The sequence below is a fragment of the Candoia aspera genome, chromosome 5, assembly GCF_035149785.1.
Source record: "Candoia aspera isolate rCanAsp1 chromosome 5, rCanAsp1.hap2, whole genome shotgun sequence".
In the NCBI taxonomy this organism is placed as follows: Eukaryota; Metazoa; Chordata; class Lepidosauria; order Squamata; family Boidae; genus Candoia; species Candoia aspera.
In genome coordinates, this window is record NC_086157.1 from 114,395,698 (window position 1) to 114,409,950 (window position 14,253).

The window sequence follows — 14,253 nt, forward strand, 5'->3', positions numbered from 1 at the left end:
TACAGATTCCTCAGGAGGCAGACAAGATGACTTGGTATCCCCATACCACTAAGAACTTGCCACAATTTGTTCTGGTCCACACAGTCAATAAATATGATCCCTACCAAAAAAAAAAAAGGCTCTTCTGGAGTCCTCCATAATTTTCCAAATGGGAAAGGGTCCCGAGAGAAAAATAGTTTAAGAAACACTGCACTACACCAAACTGGCTCTCATCTTTGAGAAGTAGAGATATGAAACGTGGCCCTCTGGTCACCTCTCCTAGTTTTTCTCTCTATGCTCCCTTCTTAGCCAATTAGAACAGCCACAGCGGAGAGGACGCTCCTGATTGGCGGCGTGGGAACAAAATGGCTGCGGAACCTGGTGTCCGCGAGACAGGCAGGAAGGGGGACCTTTTTAGTGACGGACCCCAGGAGCTGCGGGGGACCGGCCTTAGGGAGACCTATTCAGATTCGTGATTCTTCCGCCGCGTCGCCGTGGTTACCGCCTGGAGGGTTGGGGGCGTCGCTGAGGAGCATGAGCGCGGCCTTGGGGAAAGTAGGCATCTTGGAGGGGGGGACGTCCCCCTCCCGACCCCATTTGGGGTGCCTCTTCCCATCCTTCTCTGCCTGTTGGGGAGCTGCGGGTGGTCGTGGCACGGCTGCCCCGGGGATCCTGTACGGCCTTGGCGGCTGACCCAGCCTCCTTCAATCGGGTGTCCTCGGGGAATGGCTTGGATTCCTGCTCCCATCATGCCCAGCCGAGCCCATCTGGGGGTCCCCAGGGTGGGAAGCGTGTGCGGATGGAGGGGGGTAGAGCCTGCAAATGGGGAATTGGTGGATTCCCCGTATGTGGGTGCTTCTTTTGGTTTATCCAAAATTTGCTACGAGGACATTTTTTTCCATAACGGAGATGGAATTACTGAAACCCTCTCTCTCTTTTTTGCACTATTTTATTTATTTGGGATTTAATAGACTTTCCCCCTGCCCCAAGAATAGCTATTTTCTTCCTAAAAATGCTGGTAGATAATTTCAGTTTACTTCTTTACACATTTCTAGGCCTTTTTTTTTTCTTTTTAAAATGTAAATCTAGTGTCAGGACTTTCAACTATACTTGCCTAAGGGTATGTATATCATAAATTTAAGTCAAGAGTGCATCATCAAGAATGAATTTAGAATTAGGTGTTTCCCATGCCACTAAATATTATACTTTTGAAATTCCCTTGTTTTGCTCTATAGCAGCCTTTCTCAACCTTTTGACCCTGGAGGAACCCTTGAAATATTTTCCAGGCCTTGGGGAACCCCTGCACATTCAGGCTCAAAGATAGGCCAGAAGTCACAAAATTATTATATTCGTTTTACATGTAGGCCTGTATATATGCCTTGACAGTGTTCTTAAACTAAAAATAAAGAATGAAACGTACCTCTTTAATGTAAATTTGCCTGAATTTGAAATAATTTTTTAAATAAATCGAGATCTCCCAGGGACCTCCTAGTGACCTCTTGTGGAACCCTAGGGTGAAAAACCCTGAGTGAGAGGAACTAAGCAGAAAGAGAAATGTAGGACGTTTTTTGCAAACACAGCTTTGAAGGCTTGTACAATCAATTTGAGAAGTTTGCTGAGGAGCAACCTTGTGCTTTGGAAAGCTCTTGGTAACTTTTCTTACTTTTATAACAGATTATTTAACTTTTTTCTTCCAGGTGCTGTCCTTAGGAAAGGAATCTTTTTTAAAACAAAGATTTGCATTTTTCAGGTAAGATACACTGACCTGCTCTTCATCTTGTATGTTGTTTTGTGTCCTGATGGAAGATAGTACTAAAAGGACAGGAAGAATTCTTGATGCTCAGCCTTATTGTAAACATTCTAAGAGGGCAGCCATGTGAAAAGCTGCTACCAGACTCCTGATTTTCAGCCTTACTGGAAAACTTTTCTGCAGTTCTGATTTCTGGCAAGAATGATTGCTCCTTTCCCTGAAGTCTGTGGATTGGAGGAGTGAGAGCATCAGAAACAGAAAAAAAGAAAAAGAATAGGTGTCCCCACCCAATTTTGGGTCTGGTTGTAGCTATTGCTTGGTTCAGTCCCACCTAAAGAGGTGCTTAAAAGTTTGTGAGCTTTGGATTTGGAGTTTTGGATCATTTTCCTCAATAAATAAATGAACAAGTTTTTGACTCATTTGTTTAATTGGGTTCTCTATCTATCTCCACGTGTGTGGAGAACAGATAATGTTTTAAGTCGTATTTATGCAGAAATATCAAAAATTGTTAGGATTCACAAACTTTTAAGTATCACTAACTCATGTAAATATGTTGTTAAGGACATAGAGGTCTCAACATTAGAGTTTGCCCAATTGTGACTGGTGGCACAGCATCTGGTGCAAACCTAGCCAAGGTTGAGTTATTCAACAAACCATGGTGCAGTCTGATATGTGGGAATTGTTCAAACTGGGATATAGTACCAGGGAAAAGAGAGGGTATGGGTGTCTGTTTTCTTGAAAGAAGTCTACTTTTGATCAGACTTACTTCCAAATAAATTAATGCAGGATTTTTTCCTTTGGCTTTATGACTTGCCCTCTGTATAGATTTGCCAATTGGGCTAGGGGCCTTGCATTTTAATTACATTTTAATTGGAGAATCTCAGGAAGGCTCTGTAAGTTTTTGTACTGTGGAAGCACCAGCAGAGCATAATGAGGATTTATCTATCTGTTTGTTTTTTAGCCTTGCATTAAAATCGTCCAGAAGGAATCCAACCTGTTCTATAGGTAAGAACATTTTGTTTGTTTTTAACCCATTTGTCATAACCTGGGAAAGAGAATTGTCTTTGGGGCTATGCTGTGGTATAATGAAAGAAAATTATATTCTCCCCTCGCTGGTGGAAACAAGGGACTAGGGAAGGCACAGAGTGGGTCTTTCCCCAGTAATTTTCCCATTATAAAAATGTTTAAGATATACTAAACCAGCCTTTCCCAGTCTGTTCCCTTTGACATGCTGGATTACAACCCCCATATTTCCCAGCTACTGCAGTTGCTCCATGGGGATCGCATTGCTGCAGAAACCGTACACTGTGTAAAATAATATTCAGCCGCAACCAAAAAGTGTTAACATAAATAATCCAGTAATAGGCAGTTATGTCCTTCCTGTTTTGTATTTGTCTTCCTAAAAATACAAGATTAGACCAGCTGAAACCACCTACAGATTGAGGCCCAAGCTGATAGGAACCTGACTGGGTATCTCTAGGAAAGACCAGTATAGTTCCTATAGTACCTTCTCTCGGCTAATGTATATAAATCCTCTGAAGGTTTACTTGCAAAAAAGCCCCGTAGAACTCAGATTATATCCAAGTAAGCCGGCAATGAATTGAGGGCTAGTTTAACTGAACAGCTTGATCACCACGTTATTTATGAAGTTGGACTCTATCAAATTAGACTGTGGTTGAGTTCTCCTGTGCTAAATGGATATGTAGTTTGTTTTGGCTTTGTGTGATACGTGAAGCAGCCACTGTGGTTTGTAAACTATAGTTTATGGCTTAGTACTGTTGAACCCAACCAGTAGTGCTAACCTCGACTACTTAGAACAGAATTTGAAAAATGGATTAAGCTGAACTAAATTTGTATTGAGAAATATCTGTCATGGCTACTTCAGAAGTACAGTCTAGACCTTCCATGCTTTCTGTATTGTTTTTTTTCCTCTCTCTCTCTCTCTCTCTCTCTCTTAAAGGCAGCCTGCAGCAGAATTTTCAAAGACACTACAGATCCCAGCCTACCCACAGTATTGGCCGGTACAGACATCTCCTTCCCCCAGAGGTGAGCGTTTCAAATCTTAGCCTCTGCTGATTCGGTAGCTTCTTAAAGATGGATTTCTAGATGGACAAGACTATCAGCTGAAGGCTCTCTGGGTTAGAAGGGGGCTATTGGTTCCTCAGCAAAGCCAGGGCAGGGATTAGACATTTCTTGCATCTTAGAAGTTGACATTCCAAAGGAGTTGTAACTTAGCATTATCCTTTTCGTCATGCAGAAAAGGGAATCTTGACAAGTATCGGGGCGGGGGGAAGAGGAGCATTCACTGCAGCCTTCTGCTCTCCATAGTGTTTAAAGCAGGGTTTCCCAACCTGGAAAGATGTGTGGACTGCAACTCGCAGAATTCCCCAGCCAGTGTTGCTGGCTGGGGAATTCTGGGAATCGCAGTTCACACATCTTAAAATGGCCCAGGTTGAGAAGCCCTGGTTCAAAGTATTCTGTTTGCTTGTTTTTCTGAATTAGATTCTGTCCCTAGCTGCAGAAGGTACAGCAGAGACATATACAGGTAGTCCTCACTTAGTGACCACAATTGGGCCTGAAATTTTGGTTGCTAAGTGAAGTGGTCATTAAGTGAATCTGACCTGATTTTACGACCTTTTTTGTGGTGGGTGTTAAGAGAATCACAGCAGGTGGTAAGTGAACCATGTGGTCGTTAAGCAAATCATGTGGTTCCCCATTGATTTTGCTTGCCAGAAGCCAGCCACAAATGTAGAAAATGGCAATCATATGACCATGGGACACTGACGGTCATAAATGTGAACCGGTTGCCAAGCTCCCAAATCGTGATCATGTGACTGCGGGGATGCTGCATCAGTCATAAGTGTGAGGACTGGTCGTAAGTCGTTTTTCCCAACACCGTTGTAGTCTGAACTGTCACTAAACAAATGGTTGTTAAGTGAGGACTACCTGTATTCACAGTGTTGTGTCCTAACTGTGGCTCTGCATATAAGGCTTAGGTTTTGAGTTAAGAAAAGAACTTTGGTGTTTGCCAGTGTCCCAGCTCTTAAACTCTGCTCTTTCCCCCAGCCCTCTAAGAAAAGGAAGAATCATGTGGAAATGAAGGAAATTGACCCTGGCACAGAACACAGCTACGGAAGCTTGAACATTGTGGTGACTGGCTATGACGTCACTCTGGTCGAGCACTATGCTCAGTATGTTCATCGGCTGTGCAACAAGCTGTCCATCCGGGTGGTAGAAAGGTAAGAGGCTTGCTGTGTGAAGAGGTTACCTGCCCTTAAGATCCAGAGAGTTGCGGGGCTAAACCTCCGTGTGACTCGGGTGTTTCCTGACTGTATCGTTTCACCCCGAGGACCAGGAGGCCTCATGGGCGTGGTATGCCTCACCTTCCTGCTGAGTAAAACCCGCTGCTCTTTGGCAATATTAGTGGAATCGTCTAGGAGATGGCATGAAATGGGAGCATGTTCCCCCAACTGTGGGAAAATATATGCAGGAAATAAGTTCCCAAATTGATACAGGTAGTGCTTGCTTAGCGGCTTTAACTGAGACCGGAATTTCTGTCGCTAAGTGAAGCGGTTGTTAGGCAAAACAGAACGTGACTGTGCCGCTTAGCGAATGCAGTTCAAGGAGTCCTGGTTGCAGTGGTTAGGCAAGAACCTCACGCTCCTCCTGCCCCGCGTGAACAGCTGGTTCCGTCCTGCTGCCTTCTCCCCAGCTGGGCCCAGCGAGCTCCCTTCGGCAGACGAGGCTCCACCGCCCTGCCGCACTCACCTCCACTTCAGCTCTCCCCACCCTGGTGAAGGTGGTGGGTGTTGGCACTGTGCAAGGCCTCACAGATGCTGAGCAAACCACGTGGTCTTTAAGCGAGTGACGCAGTTCCCCATTGATTTTGCTTGCCAGAAGCCGTCTGGGAAGGTCAAGAATGGTGATCACGTGGCCACAGGACACTGACATGTGGTGATAAATGCAAACTGGTTGCCAAGTGCCCAAATTGTGATCATGTGACCGGGGGGGGTGCTGCAATGGTTGTAAGTGTGAGGACTGATCACAAGTTGCGTTTTCTGGTACCGTCGTAAGTCCAAACCATCACCAAACAAATGGTTGTTAAGTGAGGACTACCTGTATAAAAATAATGAAGGCGGGATAAAAAAAATCTGAAGTGTGCCTTGTTGAGTTTGGCAATATCCACCTTCAGTGCCAATTTTTCCCATCCATGGACCCGGGGCAGGAATTGAGTGCAAGCTGGGCTCCTTAGTGAAAGCAGCCTCACGCTTTGATGGAACCCAGGCAATCTCATTTGCAGCCCTGCTTTGCTGGGAAGAGCCTCTTGCACGCCTGGTCTCAGAGGCTGAAAGTTCATGTCTTTGTGCCAAACAGTGAAAAAAAGAGTTTCCCCTCCATTTCTCACTCTCTTCTCTCCTGTTGGTGGCCCCCCCAGCTATGCCTTGCCCACGAAGACCATGGAGCTGATGGTGGCTGGGGAACAGGACAACAAAATGCGTGTGGACGCCGTTCTGACCAGCCACCAGCGGGTTGTTCAGGTAGGCTGCCTTGGGGGTTTGGATTTCCAAAATGGCGTGACGGCAGGATGTCTGTCAACAGGCCTCCAGTTTCTTGCTTGAGGTCTCCCAAATGCCCACAAAGCAGGAGCGTAGGGGCTGAAAGGGCAGCGCTTTCAGGCCATGAAAGGCCCTTCTTGGGCTCCCAAAGCAGGGGTCAGCTCGGTCTGAGAGCTGCAGTCAAGGAACATAAAACCCTGCACCAACTAATAAGGAGAGCAAGCAAGGGAGGGAGGGAGGGAGGGAGGGAGGGAGGGCGGGCAAAAAGAGAGAACAGAAAGAAATAGAAAGAAGCAGCTTCCAATTTCTTCTGCAGCAAATATAAGTACAATTACAACATTAACTCGTACTCTGTGGCAGTGTTTCTCAACCGTGGCAACTCTAAGACGTGTGGACTTCAACTCCCAGAATTCCCCAGCAAAGCAAGGCTGGCTGGGGAATTCTGGGAGTTGAAGTCCACACATCGTAAAGTTGCCAAGGTTGAGAAACACTGCTCTGTGGTTACAAAAAAAGGCTCACTTTTTCCTGTTATCCAGTTTTTTTTCCCCTAATCATCAAAATCACAAATCATAAACTTTTAATAAAATTTATATTAAAAGAAGTTGCAGTCAAGGGCATCTTTACCTTAATTCTCTTGGAGATGGGCATTTCTGCCAGATGACCATCCAGGCTGAAGTTCAGCCATCTTGCAATTGCCCAGGCTGAGAAACTCTGCTCTAGCCCATTCCAGTAGAGTTCCAGTCAATCTTGTGGAGTCTGTTTCCTGACCTGGCCTACCTCAGAGGGCTGGCAGAGGGGGAGTGGATGAATCTTCGTTGCCCAGTTTACTGATGGAGGCTGTTAGAAAGGAAGACCATGGGGAAAGATCCACCCGTCCCTACCCAGCTGTGGAATTCAATAAATACTAGAGGAATGCAAAATGGGAGCTTGGGAGAAAAACGGATAGTGAAAATGATGAGCAAAGAAACCATTTTCCAGTTAGTCAGACCTCTAGTTTTATGCTGTGCCTCTGATCTTTGTGCTTGAAATGGATTCCTTATCTCTAGAAGGACTGAGGCCATCCATCATCGCTCTTGCTATCGTTTTATTATTTTTATGACAATAATCTAATCTCAAAATAATGTTTTCCTGTGGACGTTTTAATTCGGGTTGATTTTTGTATCAATATGTTTTGAAACAGAAACTGTGGGGAGTCTTTCTGTAAATTTAGGGGTATAAAAATTCAACAGATAAATCAATAGGCCACAACAATATGCCCCACTTTGCATTTTTGTTTTCTTTTTTCCTCTGGAAAGTGATTCTTCCTCCTTTTCTCCAGATTAAACAACTGAGCGCCGCGTTCAGTCCTATTTTCTTGGAAATTATTCAGAATAACCTGCCTGAAGGAGTCCATCTGCTAGTGAAAGAGGTATGTGGATTCTTACTGAAATATTTAGAGAAAAACCAACAAAAACCTGAAGGACAGGTTTACTAACTTTGACTAAATTAAACCTCAATTTCATAAGCTTTCATGGGCCGCAGTGCCCTTTGTAAGGCATATGCAAGCTCATGTCACAGTAAATTTGTCTCTTAAGGCAGGGTTCCTCAATCTTGGCAACTCTAAGCTGTGTGGACTCCAACTCCCAGAATTCCTCAGCCAGCAAAGCTGGGGAATTCTGGGAGTTGAAGTCCGCACAGCTTAGTTGCCAAGGTTGGAGTTGCGTTGAAGTTTGCACAGTTGTGTTGAAGGTTCAGCTGTGTTGAAGTCTGCACAGCTTAGAGTTGCTGAGGTTGAGGAACCCTGTCTTAAGGGACTACAAACAATTTTTGTGGTTTCTACATGACTGGAATGATGATCTGCATCCATATTTATGATCCACATCCCTGTTCAGCAATATGGATCTTGAATTTAGATATGCACAAAGATCTGTGTGTGTGTCCCTGTGAAGCATACAAATACTCCCCACAATTTGACCTCGGCATGCGTGCACATTGCATCTGAAGGAATTTGCATCTGACAGCTATCTCAGGGCACCCTTGGAGGGCGCTTTTCCTGGGACCCTCCCTTGAAACAGAACAAAATGTCCAGGGCCCCGGGACGCCCTCCCTGTTCTCCAGTGAAGCGCATCGGATGGCGACCCCTGAAAGCTGCGTCCTGAGGACTTTCTCATGCTCGTGAGAGGACCCCCGTGCCGCTCCTCCTCTCTCAGGGTCAGCTGGAACGTCTCTGGGGCCCTCCTGTGCGGTGAGCTGCCACCCCAGAACAGCCGGAGGAGGCAGCTCTGGTTAGGCTGCTCTGGCTCTCCTGGTGCTGAACTCGCTGTTTGGGAGAGTTTGCTTGGATACGTCTTGCCTGGTAGGCATTTTCTTGCCCCTGAGACCGAGAGGCTGAATGGCTCTTCCTCTCCTGCCGTGTCAGCACCTGCTCACTCGAGCATTCACACAGTCACAGTCAGGAGGCTGGGACTCCTTTAACTGTTTTAATGAAGCGTAATGAACGGTACAGAAGGCAAGCTGCAAATAAAGATTTCCCGCTCAAACCTAACTTAAAACTACATCCCCTTAGTTAGTCCCCTTTCCCACGAAACCGTGTCACCCCCCCTCCCATCCAGATGGTGTTCCTGGCGTATCTCGACCCCGCGTCCTTGATGTGCTCCATAGCCATAACAAACCACTTCACACTCCAACTTCACACACCCCTCCCATCCGGCAACCTTAGAGGATGACATGATGGGAGATGCCCTGATAAGGGTTTCTGTGAAACCTTTGATCGGGGGATCTGACATGCCGTCAGTTCTTAACTGACGCACCATCAGGCAGCCATGAGGCATAAATCCCAGGCAGCCCCTTGCAGGAGAGCTGCAGTTGAGGAAGAAGCTGGCTGAAGAGCTTTGGGGAAGGGGAGGTCCTTTGGAGCAGTGCTTCTCGACCTAAGCTACTTTGTGGACTTCAACTCCCAGAATCCCCAGGCTGGCTGGGGAATTCTGGGAGCTGAAGTCCACAAATCTTCAAGTTGACAAGTTTGAGAGAGACTGCTTTAGAGGGAGCGGTGTCAGCAGCCTGCTGGATATTTTGGTTCTCCTGACTGAATGTGCTTGGCCCCTCCTGCCTTGTTTGCATGATATCTGGTTGGAAGACGGGTGGATTTAACAGAGCCTCACCGTATCAAGGAATTTGTTGTTGCACTGTCTAGGGGCAAATCCAACTCTAAAGCAACCTACTTGTTAGCTACAGGTAGTCCTCACTTAACAACCATTTGTTTAATAATGGCCCGAATTTACAACAGCCTCAGAAAAAGGCTTTACGATCTGTATTCACACTTACAACTGTCATGTGACCCCTGCAGTCACATGATTGCAATTCAGGCACTTGGCAGCCATCTTGCATTTACAACTGGGTACAGCGTCCTGTGGTCACATGATTACGATTTGTGACCTTTTTTGCTGGTTTCTGGCAAAAAAAACATCCATTGGGGATGCTGGATTCGCTTAACGGCCATCATAAAGATAGTTGTAAAATGGGTCCGGTCATGTGACTCACTTAACGACTGCATCGCTTAACAACCAGTTTCCCGTCCCTATTGTGGTTGTTAAGTGAGGACTACCTGTATTTGAGGAGTACTTGTCGATCTTGGGTTTTCTTGGAAGCATTTCTGGTTTCAAAGACACATTATCATCTGTTTCTCATATTTGCAACAGAACATACCACTGTAATATTTATCAGAATGGTATCCATAGTTTACCTTCCCCTAAGCTCTCAGAGAGAGACAGGTGTTAAATTATATCATGCCCTTCCCTGTGTACAAGGTTTTACTGTAGCAGTAAAATTCCCCCAAATCAGGAATTTTTATGGAGTTCTGGACAGGAATGTTACATCTTTCCCCTCCTCAAACTCACATAATTGCTGTTTCTGGCCCTATCATCCATCAGGAGTGGGATTCACATAAACTGAACTGGGTTGCTCAGCCCAAGCCAAAACTAAACAAAATAGATTGTAGCTTACTGCATTATGTAAATCAGGGTTTTTCAAAGCATTTCCAGATTAAGTTAAGATTTTAGTTAAAAGGTTTCCTGGAACTTTTGATCAAGCGGCAAAGCTCTAGGGATAGAAAACTGGCGATGTATAAGCGAACATTTCACCTTGCCCTTAGTGTTGCATGGAATTTCATGGAATCCTAGAATTCTGTGGAACGTATTTTGATAAACCAACTTAAAGGCTGGATTCGTAGCGTGGATTGTTTTGTTTCAAGTGAAGCATATTGTGCAGATCCAGCCACAGTATTTTATAAACCATTGTTTAGGTGATCTAAATCTTGGCAAGTACAAAGACTTGGTAACTTTCTTAAGCAACCATGATTTAACATTGCATCAGATCTGAATGCCCAGTTTGCTTCCTCCCTTCAGCACACAGAGGAGGATTTCAGAATTCGATTGAAGATTCGCACAGAACTTGACGAGCTTCGTGCCAGACTGCAGTGAGGCAGGCTGGTGGCTCATTACGCCTTCCGTTGGTCCAAGCCACCCTCCCTGCAGCTTTCCTGACCTGGTGAAAGTTAATCTGTTTCCTGGAAAACCCAACCCTGCCGCCACATTTCTGTGATATTATTATAGCATGCAGAGGTTTTTACAGAACTGGGAACAGAAAACAGCTCCTGCAGCAGAGGTTAAATAAAGGTTCTTGAAATTACCTGCTCCTGTCCAAATGGCTACTCAAATCTTTACAGTTAGGGTGGAAGCCCAGGTAACACAACCATGACTGTATTCACATGACACCTGGAATCATAAATGTTAATTACATTTGAAGCCGTTTCAATGTCTTTGATACATCGTAACGTTTCGCATGTCATGTCATTAACTGGATGCGTGTTTCATCTTTCTCGGGAGGATGGGAGTAGTTATCTTTTGGCTTTGCTTTGGAATGTATTTGCATTATCTACTGCGCTCAAGGTTACTTTCCCAGGCTAGCAACTCTGACGATTGCTAGCACCTGTGCCGGGCGGGGCTGTTACGAGGGAGGCGGGATACGTTTGCACCAAGGGTTTAAGTTTGTATTTGGCGCGCTTTTGCTCATTCTCAGCTTTCTCTGTATTTGCCTTTAGTTCCTTAATAAATCAGATTTCATATAGCAGCCTCTTGTGAGTCTGAGTATTTGGGCTAGGGCAATCATTACATAAAGCTGAGAATCTAAGATCCCAACCCCGCTGGCCCCTGTCCAGGAAAGACAAGTGTCTAACCCTGTGAGGGAGAGAGCCCGCGATGACCGAACCCGACATCGTGATGATGGAAGAAGGGGAACAGGACTCGACCGTGAGGCAGGCCGACCGACCGTCCCAAGGTGGGGAGCTGTCAGCCATCCTAGAAGAGGCGAGCTCCGAGTCGGAGGAAGAAGCCGGAGGTCTGAAAACCGCCCCGGAGACTACCGTAAATTCTCCGGGCGAGCTGGTCACCTGGGATGAGACCCAAGGGGATGCCACGGTGGCGGGGGGCCCATCCTGGAGGCAGAGATACCCATTATCCCCCAACGTGGTGCAGGTGCAGCCAGCGGAGGGCTCCCCCACCCCGGATCGGATCCGAGTGCTGGAGTCAAAAATGGACTCGTTAGAAGCTATACTGAAACAGCTGAGCTTAGAGGTGACCTCGTTGCGGGAAATCCGGGAAGGATCAAGCCAACGGCATTCAACCCCTTCGTCCCATGGGCAGTCCCCGGAGCAGCGACGGCCGGCGCGGAGGCGCGAAGGGGACCAGTCGGTCCAGATGGAAATCGCGGCATCGCCAGGGCGGCCGCCCCGGGGCCCCGCGCCGCCGCGAGCCAGGGAGGCGCAAACCCCTGCAGCACCGGTGGTGGGGCGCAGCCCGGCGGGAGGCGGGATGAGAGACTTCCTTGTCAAGTTTGATGGGGACCCAACCAAACTCTCATTTTTCCTGACGAATGCTAAAGCCTACATGGAGGAATGGGGGTCGCTTTTCCAGTCGGAAAAGGCAAAGATCATCACCATTGCCACCAAACTGAAGGGGAGGGCGGCAGACTGGTATGTCCAGATGTGCCAGTCGGAAGCGCCTGAACTGGAGAAATTCGATGAGTTCCTCTGGGCATTGAAACAACACTTCGAGGATCCCTTGGCGAAAGAGAGGGCAAAGCGAGCCCTGAAGGAACTTAAGCAGGGGTCAAGATCCGTGGCTGATTATGCTTTGGAGTTTAAAGCGCTTGCTGGGAAGGTGGATGACTGGTCCCAAGCCACCATTATCGAGCTATTCAAGGATGGCCTGAATACAGAGGTGCTGCGCTGGTCCTTGGGGAGGGACGACCCATATACGCTGTACGAATGGATCCAGCTGGCGGGGAGGGCTGAACATGCCCATGAGATCTTCGCCCATCGAAAGACCGTCAAATCGGGGCGGGAGGTGAAGCCCAGCCGCCCATCGAGCACCGGGGGGAGACCAGGACAACGACCCTGGGACGAGGAGCGAGAGAAGCGGTATGCAAAAGGCCTGTGCCTGAGATGTGGCTTCCCCTGTCCTAGTTGCCCGTTTCCACTCTGCTTATCCCACTAAGCCGGGTCCCTAGGGGTAATTTTAGGGGGGCGGTATGTCATGTTCGCCGTTTCAATGTCTTTGATACATCGTAACGTTTCGCATGTCATGTCATTAACTGGATGCGTGTTTCATCTTTCTCGGGAGGATGGGAGTAGTTATCTTTTGGCTTTGCTTTGGAATGTATTTGCATTATCTACTGCGCTCAAGGTTACTTTCCCAGGCTAGCAACTCTGACGATTGCTAGCACCTGTGCCGGGCGGGGCTGTTACGAGGGAGGCGGGATACGTTTGCACCAAGGGTTTAAGTTTGTATTTGGCGCGCTTTTGCTCATTCTCAGCTTTCTCTGTATTTGCCTTTAGTTCCTTAATAAATCAGATTTCATATAGCAGCCTCTTGTGAGTCTGAGTATTTGGGCTAGGGCAATCATTACACTAGCGTGTAATGTAAACCCAGGCCAGGGGACTTGGCTCAGGGCATCATGTGAGCTCAGAACACTGCAGCTCCTGAATAGACCACCCTTTGAGGACAGGTGAGCCTGCTGCACAGCCGCCACCGTAAGCGTGAACAGTTGCTCAGTCGCTTATGGTGCGCATCCTCAAAATGCTTCTTGATGTCCCAGTGCCACTTGGCGAGTCCCTAACGCAAGAAGTGCTGATCGCCATGAAACACTCTCGCCCACCACGCAGGCAGTGCTGGGGTGGGAGCTCCCCCCCCTCAACATGCCCTTTGCCATCGTAGGAGATGCTCTTCAGCTGCCTCGCTGAGCATCTGTTAGGCAGGAGTCCTTGCTCTGCAGAGGTTCAAGATCCTTGCCAGGTAAACAGACCTCAGCGGTTCCGAGAAGTGAAGCACGGTCAGAATTTAGCAGCAGCACCACTTGCCTCTTGTCACGTGGTCCCCGAAGCCTCCCTACAACCGGGAACAGTGAGTGACAAGGCTTTGCCTCTATTTTGAGGAGAAAAATTGATCCATTTAATTGATTATTCAAATTTCTATTACTGCCCATCTCCCCCCCAAAAGAAACCACAACACTGAAGAAACCACGAAAGCTTGGGGGAGCAGGAAAGCCTGGCTCTAGCCACGTGACGCAGCCTCTCTCCCCTGCACCATAACTGGGCTACCTACAGCCCACAAAAGATGCTTTTAAGAGTGATTTTTTTAAAAATAAAAGTGTGAAAAAGCCTGTATGTAGCACAACTCTTATTCTCCGTGAGCCGCTAAGCAGTCCTTTTCACACAGCTCACTCTGCAGCCTCTATGGAGTGATTATATTACAGCAGCCCCATTCTCTGGACAGACACAGAATGGCCCACCCTCCATAGCGGCAAATCGGTCTACAGTGTTTCCCTTCCGCCCGCAAGAGGGATGCAGTTGCCTTGGAAGGATCCTTGACCTGCAAAAGCAAGATGATTTGCAACTGAGCTGGTTTTGTAGACGGGAGTCGCTTCTGTGTTACT

General features: G+C 47.2%; 1 protein-coding gene across 1 annotated transcript; it reads left to right on the plus strand.

Annotated features, from left to right (window-relative positions):
* The first annotated feature begins 350 nt into the window (after positions 1-350).
* On the plus strand, positions 351-10,948 carry MRPL48 (mitochondrial ribosomal protein L48). The gene is made up of 8 exons (XM_063305990.1): positions 351-534; positions 1,677-1,729; positions 2,691-2,734; positions 3,690-3,775; positions 4,796-4,968; positions 6,165-6,267; positions 7,604-7,693; positions 10,668-10,948. The coding sequence occupies exons 1-8, from the start codon at positions 514-516 to the stop codon at positions 10,740-10,742; spliced, it is 645 nt and encodes a 214-aa protein (XP_063162060.1). The 5' UTR covers positions 351-513; the 3' UTR covers positions 10,743-10,948.
* The last annotated feature ends 3,305 nt before the right edge of the window (positions 10,949-14,253 follow it).

What these genes read in the sequence shown, in the direction of transcription:
- MRPL48 (XM_063305990.1), top strand. Translation starts at nt 514, where the DNA reads ATGAGCGCGGCCTTGGGGAAA. An exon ending in TGAGCGCGGCCTTGGGGAAA is followed by an intron (nt 535 to 1,676) that starts GTAGGCATCTTG and finishes TTTTTCTTCCAG; the next exon opens with GTGCTGTCCTTAGGAAAGGA. An exon ending in GACATCTCCTTCCCCCAGAG is followed by an intron (nt 3,776 to 4,795) that starts GTGAGCGTTTCA and finishes TCTTTCCCCCAG; the next exon opens with CCCTCTAAGAAAAGGAAGAA.